The sequence below is a fragment of the Amblyomma maculatum genome, chromosome 8, assembly GCF_055883805.1.
Source record: "Amblyomma maculatum isolate TAMU_Amacu chromosome 8, ASM5588380v1, whole genome shotgun sequence".
In the NCBI taxonomy this organism is placed as follows: domain Eukaryota; kingdom Metazoa; phylum Arthropoda; class Arachnida; order Ixodida; family Ixodidae; genus Amblyomma; species Amblyomma maculatum.
In genome coordinates this window covers 54,523,494-54,533,272 of record NC_139351.1, presented here as the reverse complement: position 1 = coordinate 54,533,272, position 9,779 = coordinate 54,523,494, and the positions used below count along the sequence as shown (strand labels likewise).

The window sequence follows — 9,779 nt, the reverse complement described above, 5'->3', positions numbered from 1 at the left end:
CTTCTCTCCCCTGCATGGTGGATGTTCAACCCTTGTCCTTGATGGTGCTCACCGCCCCTCAGCCTCAGCACCGTGTTTCGACAGACGTCTCTCTTTCTGTTCTCACAAAGACTTAATCCTAACCTCACGCCGAACGAACGCCAAGAACTGCTGACATTTCCAATCCATTTCCACCTATGACCACAGCCGACCATCTCTTTCCCCGACGTATATCACAACAGTTTCATTTGACGACTCTGAGAACAAACACGCTCTCCGCTCACAGCAATTAGCCGATGCCTACTGCCGTCCCATCATCGACCGCCTTATTGGCGCTTCGGACCCACCCAATGCTCGGCTTCGCCGACAACTTCGCAATGTCAAGCTCGAAGATGGCATCCTACTCCGCTTCATGTATTGCCCTGATGGAACTCGGTGGATCCCAGTCGTGCCGCGTGTGCTTCGCGCACGTATACTGGCGGCTCTCCACGATGACGCTACTGCAGGTCGCCTTGGTGTTGGCAAAACCTACGACCGCGTGAAAAAACGATTCTTTTGGCCTGGCCTATCTTCCAGCGTTGTCAATACGTCCCATCTTGCCCTCTATGCCAACGTCGCAAACGGCCGACTTCTTCACCCGCTGGCCTTCTACAACCTGTTCCCTGTCCCGCCACGCCATTCGACGTAGTCGGCATCGATTTGTATGGTCCCCTACCTCTCTCCGAGGGGGGTAACCATTGGATTATAACAGCTGTCGACCACCTTACACGCTACGCTGAGACAGCACCTGTACCGACCGGTTCCGCTCAAGAAGTAGCAAATTTCTTTTTGCGATCAATTGTATTGCGTCATGGCGCTCCTCGGGTGCTCCTAAGTGACCGCGGGACGGCCTTCTTATCGACAGTCGTTGCCGAAGTTCTTTACGCGTCATCCACCCTTCATAAGACAACCTCGAGCTACCATCCCCAAACTAACGGGCTGACTGAGCGATTTCACCGCACCTTATCGGATATGATCTCCATGTACATCACACCGGATTATCGAAATTGGGACACTATTCTACCATTCGTCACTTTCGCCTATAACACAGCAGTACAGCGGACTACCGGTTATTCTCCGTTTTTCCTCGTTTATGGCCGTCCTCCCACTACAATTCTCGACGCTTCCTTCTTCTCTACGCCCGACTACTCCACATCGGTACCTACCCAGTTCTTATCTCGTGTGGCCAGATGCCGTCATCTTGCCCGCCTCAACACAGCAGCGTGCCAGGAAGACCGCAAGAGTCGCTACGATTCTACGCATCGCGTGGTCTCTTATCGTCCCGGTGACGAAGTACTGCTTTATACTCCACTGCGCACCCCTGGCCTTAGTGACAAATTCCACCACCGCTACCTTGGTCCCTACAAGATCATCAGGCAAACTTCTCCAGTTAACTACAAAGTCATGCCTGTTGATCCCCCAGCGGATCGACGCCACCGTGGAACTGAAACTGTTCATGTTTCTCGCTTGAAACCGTTTGTGCGCCGCGGTACATCGGTTAGTTAGGAGCGGCCAGGCTGGCCGCTTCCGACCCCCCGGGCAGATTGTGTGAGCCTTCTGTGGGCCTACTTTCATTTGTACATGCCATCATCATCTTCTTTCGTTTGTAGATACCATCATCATCGTCCCGCGGCGCCGGCTCCGGCGCGTGCCTGGGTTCGTGATCGGATTAAAACGCTAGGCTTCGCTGTCCTTGCCGCCACGACCTCGCAGTCTTGACCTAGCCTTCTTCCACAGTATATTCTTCTGAGAACCAAAAATAATAGTAGTGTACAAGGTACACTACTATCAGGGTACGGTCCTTCGTTAAGTCGCCCGCATACGTTTTGCTTGCGTTGTTCGAGGTGCGCGCGTTGCGAATTAAGTATGCCTAATTGTTTGCATCTGTACTGGCGAATAATCACTTGCTTGAAAAAACTGCTGATCAAAGCGTTGTTCTGTGTACTCCTGTAATGTAATTAGTTGAAAGATGTAAGCTCTAAAAACCGGAGCTTTTTGTAGAAAGGTCCTCATTATTTTTTCATTTTGAAGCATTCAGATCACACCAGATATACGTTTGTTTTGCTTTTTTAGAATGGCGACGAGATTGCTAATTACTTCACCTTTGGCAGCACTGCGACGCTGCAATGATACTCATTACTTACACATGTGAGTTGATCATGAAATATCGTCGCCAGTAAATGCGATTGATGGATCATAAGAACCAAAATGAACCCTAAAGAATTCCTCGGCTGGAAGACATCTGGCTAACACAGCTGCATATCTGCCCAACAAATGCCCACACTGCGAAGAACCCGCTTGAGAAAGCACTGTCCGGCATCTAATATGGACATGCCCAGGAACTTCGCATATGTGCAAGACCATTCTACAAAAAGCTGGACTTTCACCGACTAATGACTCTTGTTTCCACTTATGGATAACAAACAACATTTATGCACACAGTTAATGTGACTTCTTGCACATGGCTGCACTGCACACATTTCTGACTCTACCACCACGTTTTATGCCGTGTGGCAAACTCGGTGCCATATATAAATAAATAAATAAACTGCATATCACTTCAGTGGCGGAGCAGTTGTGCTCATCGGTCTTTTTGCTCTTTGCTTGTAGCACTTGGCATGGCAGAGGCAAGATAGCAAGGGCTGAAGAGCAGATCTTTACACATAGTGTTGATGAGAATGCTTTGGCAGTTCGTCAGTAATGATCGGCTGAATACCTCAAGTTTGTAAGAAGGGGCAGCATAAATTGAAGATTACACAAGAGAACGCTCTAACAACTTTTTCCGCAGCTAGGCAATACAACAACTACGTCGTTTTATTCATCCTTTGAGCACTATACGGCACCTTACACGAAGTGTTTTGAGAGGATGAATGAAGGTTGTCCGCGTAAGGGCAAAGAAGGTAGCTGCAGTGGGTAGAGGAGTATCTGAAGCAGGCGACGTACTACGCTACTTAGCAAATTTGTGTGTCGGTGCTTACGAAAGCAGACACTCAAGAAGAAAAAAATGAGCTCAGAAGAAAAGTTTGGATCGGAGCGTAAGGGGTGCGCGTACATGAATTCGCTATTGCGGTAAAGTGTAAAGGCAAATGAACACTAAGTGTACAATAAAACTGCCTGCGTGCGTGATATGTCGTGCAGCGCAGGAGAAACGAACGTCAACTGCTCCGAATTTTCATCGGACCGGTCCATCACTCACCTATGAACTTGTAGCGCGTGGCTACAAAATTAAAAGCCGTAAGCTGAGGCGTTGTTAGATGTGTGATTGTAAATTCTATTTAGAGAAGCTCTACCCCTTATTCAAGCCGTAGGCTATGAGGATAATGTGTATTTAGAGCAATAGTTTCTTGCTTCTTTATATGTTAACGAGGCGAAATTAACTTTTGCTAGTTTTGAGCTAGGAATAGGTTAATAACGAAAGCTTGCTGCGAGCTTTTAGAGCGTTCTCATCGTCTGTTGTTCTCCACAGTTAGTTTTTTGCGCGTTATATACAAAACATTTTTAAAGACTCTTTCTAATATTTGGACATAGTACGCACCTTCTCCCTTTCAATATATAAAAACAGCAAAAGCGATCAAAATTTCTTATTCCGCTCAATTGGAAGTGACTGTTCAGCTTTGACCAAAAAGCATAAGAAATCTGTGCCAGCCGAAATTAAACTTCAGAGCTTAACGCTCCCACAAACATAAAAGAATGCTTCTTTATAGTTTCCATGGTAACTGCTATTGGATACTTCGAGCTGGAGTTTGAACTATTCTACAGCGGTTGTACGCGGCCAACGTCTCATGATTTCAAACATTTTTTTGCCCTCCCCTGCAACTTGCATATACCTGCAGTTTCAAGGCTCCTTTTAGCGCATGAGCGCGTAACTGATGTTTTAACGATAAATGGCGCACTTATCTGACTTCTGTAATGGGATGCTTCTGATGCTTATCTAACTTCTGTAATAGGCTGATATCAGAGTAACGCACTAATAATCAGCCGCTTGCCTTTTGCTTTTTTTGGTCTTTTCCCTGCATCCTATTAGAATTTCTCTTACGCGTTGACTTCTCCGAAGAGAAGTATCGGTAATGCGCTTCAAAAAAAAAGTAAGCGCGTTTTTTTTCTTACTGCAATAGGACCAAACAATTTATTTAACTCGTTTTCATCGACTCCCCGTCACCCTTTCCATAGCATGCAGTGCAATGTCAGAAAACTATCTGACAAGTTTATTACGTATGTATCAAGTTCAAGTTTATTGATTTTAGTACTTTCCTAATAAATGTAATGCATACAAAGGAAAGTGAATCATTTGCTCTTCAGCTGTGCTAGTAATTTAGCAATGTAAATTAGCCTGCACGTATGATGCGTACGGTTCAGAACTAAAAAACAATGTATATAATATGGCGAAGAGTTGCAGCGAAATATCTCCCCTTTCAAGCCTGACAGTGGAGAGCTCAGTACTAATCCTACTCATTTCCAAGTTTTTTTTCTAATGTATTTTATGCTCTTCAGTTTCGGTGCATTTTCCACAGATGTAGAAAGCGTCATATATATGGCAGGCATGAAAAATAGGGATGAGTGAATATGGCCGTTATATGTACTCCAGCAATATCCCTGCAAGTACTTCCTGCGAAAGAGGGGTACGTTATGATGATTGCCTGCTACCTGATACAAATGTCAGACAAGTATTTCAAATAAAACATTTCACAGAAACCTTTTTGGATGTGAAATGATATAATTTCAATTAGAAAAGAAAGTCGATCATTAAAAAATCGAAAAAAATCTCACCCTAGTTTCAGAAGTTATTTTCCTTCATCAGAAGCGACTACAGGCGACCTTCAGATATACTCATTTTGAAAATTCTCCCGCAGTCACAGCTGATAAAGTATTCCAGCAGGTCTCAAATGTTCGGTTTTCAACAGTTTCGGAGGCGTTGTATTCTAAACTATATTAGACAAGTTCCTGAACCTTCAGCCTCAGTCTAGTCTTTTTATCTAATGTACCAGATATTCAAGTCCTGCGTTGGTATATATACCGAATATTTATTCATTGTACACACATACGCACACTTTATATATATATATATATATATATATAGTGATATATATGCCCTGCATCGCTGGACGCTAAAGAAGGCAACGATCAGAAACAGTGACACAGAAGACGACGAAGTGGTAGCAACGTGTAGTGCTAGAAGAAGGTTAACGCTGTTGTGACTCTGTGGTTTGTGTGCTGCGTCAACCTGGACTAACCTTCGTGCACTAACCTTGCCAAGTATAATCTTGGTGGAGGTGACCAAAGATCCCCGTGTGCACACATAAATCCATTTAAGCAGCCGAAAGCTGGATTTGAGCAGTGGCCGCCACCTACCTGGGATCACAACTTCAACAACGGTTACTATATCCTCTGAGGCAGCTCCTATCACCGCAACAACATCGGCGCAACCACTCGTCCTCACAAAAATCCGCCACCCTCCCATCTTCAACGGCGAAGACAAGGCAGATGTGGACGACTGGCTGGATGAATACTAGCGATGCAGCCGGAACAATCATTGGGACGCGACCATCATGCTGGCCAATCTGATATTCTATTTGGCGGGAACCGCTCGCACATGGTTTCAAAATCACGAGCATGAGCTGGTTACCTGGGAAATTTGCAGAAAAAGCTTCACGACTTGTTCGTGAAGCCCATTGGACAGGCTCTCGCAGCCAAAACCGAACTTCCGTCTCGCGCCCAATCCACCACGGAGTCCTACCTGGCCTTCATCCAAGACGTGCTCGCGTTGTGTCGCAAGGCGAACAGCTCCATGCTGGAAAGTGAAAAGGTAGGGCACATCCTCAAAGGCATCGCAGATGACGCGTTCAACATCCTATTCTGCATGGATTGCTCTACCGTCGAGTCGGTGCTTTAAAGGGCCCCTGAAACACCATTTAAGGCCGTATTTTGATGCTACATGTGTTTAGAGGTGGTCTTAGTGAGCATCAAGATCACATTCAAAAAGCTCTGCGTGTTAGCTGTAATTTAGAAATAATTTTGGAAAATTGCCGCTCGCAGCCGATTTGGGCGACACACCACCGTGCGTTTTCAGCCGCCCAGCCCATGCGACGTCATTGGGGTTAGCGTTATCATTGGCCATGGCCATATGACGTCACGTGTAATTTTTGCAATTATAGATTTTAAAATTAGCACTATTCTTCCTGAAAGAAGTATTTTATTCGTTAGTTATTATTGTACATTAAAGAAAGGTAAGAATTCTGCGCGCATCTTGATAGAAGCGGAACACTTCCGGCCGAGAGAGATCCGTCTGCTCGCAAAAGCACGTGTTGCCCGGTTGTCAGTCTTGAAATCTCGCGATCTCAACTGCTGCTGCTTTTTTTCTGATCTGCAATGGACCACCATTGCTGTGTAGTTGGCTGTAAAGCCGAGGACAGGAAAGATGTTATAATGCGACATCGTGTCCCTACAAAGCAAGGTGTCACGCGGGAAAGCTGGCTCCAACGCGTCGGGCTGTCATCGTCGGACAAGCGCCAGGAGCTCAGAGTTTGTGGCCGCCACTTTTCCCGTGACGCATACCAGTATAATCCCAGTTTGGCGCAGCAAACTGGCCTCAACATGAGACGTCAACGCCTCAAGTCCGACGCTTTGCCGACGCAGTTTCTCCCTGGAATGGTAAGTTTTCTGGGTTGCGAGTTATTGTGGAAACACGCGTAGCATATGGCTCGGAGTCTCGCATGGAAGTGCATGAAGCCTAGCGCAAGTTTTGCAGGCGCAGATTCCTTGCGCGCAAATCGCTCTTGCGAGAGGACCACTACAAGTTAAGGCGCTGAAAATGTATGAAAGGGAGCTCTCGCCCTGCGGCGCGCGGATAAGGGAAAAAAAAAGATAAGGCGACCTGCGCACATGAATTAACATACACTAACGTGTACGCGATCACAACAATCGCAGTATAATTTGCCTGGGTGGTGCAGTGGGTTAGGGTGGTCGACTGCTGTGCCCAAGGCACAGCGGCCGCTTTTCGACGGAAGCGCAAGCAAGGTGCCCGCGTACCGGTGCGGACAAATGTAAACGGAGCACGCTTTTTCTTCATTTTTCACTCGGTGCATATTTGAAACTGGTAGTCGTGGGATGCGTGGACCGGTAGTAGACGCAAGTGCCCTTTCACGGACAAATATTTCCTGATCTCCAGTGAGGAAGGCAATTTGACTGAAAAAGCCTAGCTGCTCGGTTTACTTACGTCCGCACCTGTACATGTGCTGTGCGATGTCACTCAGTGCTGTGCGGCGCCTCGTCTGAGTCGAATTTGGGGCGTTGAACCCCATAAACCAAGCCTGACTTGTAATAAAAAAATACCAGCACACTAATAATACAGATCAACTGCATCCCCCCCTCCCCCACCCCCCATCCACCTAAAGATATGCTTATTTTACAGTGCGTTTAGTCTGCTCTTGATCTTTGCCTTTTAACACCTGTATATGCATGTCTTTCTCATTCATGAAGCGGAAAATTGAAGGGGAAATTGGCTCGTTATGATACAATTAATGAAAGGAGCCAACAGTCGAGTCCAAGGTAAATGTAGGGTTTTTTTAAATACTTTTGTGGTGATATTGATCAGAATTAGTCCTGTAACGATTTTAGGCAGAAAGATGATTAAATTCCAAGTGGGAGGAAAAATAACATGTGGTATATAGATAAAAAAAAAAGAAGGTATCCCCTATGACCTTGCACTTGCAGACTTTTGTCTCCTTTCATTCTCATTCATGTGCAGAATAATAAAACTGCCATTAACACAATGTTGATTATGCACAAATTTCCTTTCTTTTCCTAGCATGGCAAACCATCATCGCCAGGAAGCCCGAAAGACCTCAGCACTACACAGGTTTCCTTTGGACAGGTTAGTACTGTTATCATGGTATTAATAACAATGTATATATACTTTTATATTTATATTTATGAATATTTAGGCCACATATATAACTTTGGAATATGTTGCACGCATATATGATGGCTCTATTGCTAGAAGCTATATAAACTAGCACAACTGTTGCTATGTCATTATGCTTTCATGCAGTTAGTTACGTGTTCAACCATTGCTTCAGGCACCTACCGGAGGTGATCCAAATACCACAGCTCTTCCTGTAGAGGCGAGAATATTTTGGATAGTTCATTTTGTCCAGTGGATGACGCAAGTGTTTTGACATATGTACACACTTAATTTTCAACTGTACTGAACAGCTTTGTATTATATTGCATATGATGGCTCTATTGCCCGAGTAAGTAAGCTATGCAAATTAGTGCAAATGTTATGTCTGCTTCCATGCACAAGCTCTATCATCGCTTGAGGCACCTTCTGGAAGCAATTAAAATGTAGCTCTTCCTGTATAGATGAGATTATTTTGGAGTTCAAATAGTTAATTTTGTTTAGTGGATGATGCAAGGCTTTGGTGTGCACTGGCACACCAAAAAAAGAAACTCGGAGCACATATATTAACTGGATTAACATGGGAGACCGACGTTCAAAAATAATGAGCTGCTGGATTGGTTCATGGAACAGTGTATTAGTCGACTGTCCTGCACTGTGTCTTTTGTTTCTGCTGCTAACATGCCTCCAAATTTTTCAGGGCTCTTGAAACTCCACAAACTACAGCTTGTCTGTGCAAATTTTTTAGTCATATCAGTTCTCCACTTTCAGAATATTTGTGTATTTGTGTATGTGTAGCAAGTTGACAATGTTTGCATTTTGTTACGGGCAGTTCTCTATACAGCACCTGAAAATGAAAGCATGAAAAATTTCAAATCTGCAACCATCATTATAATTATGAATATCTGTCTGCAGGAAGAATCACCAGCGCGGCCTTCAACTACTCGCACGCATACTGTGGCAACGCAATGTGGGAGTGCCATTCTGTTGGTAAGTCATTATTGATAAAGATGTTGTAGTGTTCTGAAAATGTATTAAAGAGCTATATGATTGATTACATTAAACGTAGATGGGGTGCTTGCGAATAATTTTAAATATATGAAATTTTTCCAGGCACACAGGTGTCTATTGGATTTAAATCTCTAGTCAGCACCAAGGTTTAAACAGAGAAGCCTGCCACCAGAGAAGTCGGTGGCAGGCTGCTATCACTGGCCAGTTACTGCTATCACTGGCCGCTCGTTAGAACTTCTTTCATCCACTTTTGTGCATTTGCTGGCTATAGCAGGCAAGAAAATTTGTCATTTAAGCACTGTTCATTAGGCAAAAAAAAAAAAAGAAAACTTGACGAAATACGTCACCTATGTGTCACATATTCACTCATTCAAACTTGCAAATATACCCTCCCTGTGACACAGTCCATTCGAATGACAGCGTTCATAACTCTCATGCATGGCTTGACATGATTAAGGATGTGGTAATACTCACAATGGGTCAACAAATATTGCCTTGATGAGTCTATAGAGACCATGCCTCATACATACCTTGCACACCACTAATCTCGGACGTGGTGTTAGGTTATTCACAGTTGCGTCAGGTAGCAAAAGGGCAATTTTTCCTTACATAATATGGTCATGCTGTGTCTGCCTAGTGTACATTAGTGCTGTCTTTAGAGCTACTACGGAGCCATCACATGCACTTTGAAGTTTAATTTTGCACAAATATTTGAACAAGTCACTAAGATGCACAAGGATATTTGATTCTGTTGTGAAAAAAATATAAGTTGCGTAGCCCTAAAGTGTACCTAATTTGCCATGGCATTTTTCTGTTCCCTGTTGATAGAATGAAAAAAAAAAATGCATACCGA

The 9,779-nt window shown here is 44.4% G+C and overlaps 1 protein-coding gene across 1 annotated transcript; it reads left to right on the top strand.

Annotated features, from left to right (window-relative positions):
- The first annotated feature begins 6,384 nt into the window (after positions 1-6,384).
- Positions 6,385-8,262, top strand: LOC146181182 (uncharacterized). Its single transcript, XM_084577863.1, has 3 exons — positions 6,385-6,666; positions 7,823-7,888; positions 8,066-8,262. Exons 1-3 carry the CDS (start codon positions 6,385-6,387, stop codon positions 8,108-8,110), a joined length of 393 nt encoding a protein of 130 aa, XP_084433989.1. The 3' UTR covers positions 8,111-8,262.
- The last annotated feature ends 1,517 nt before the right edge of the window (positions 8,263-9,779 follow it).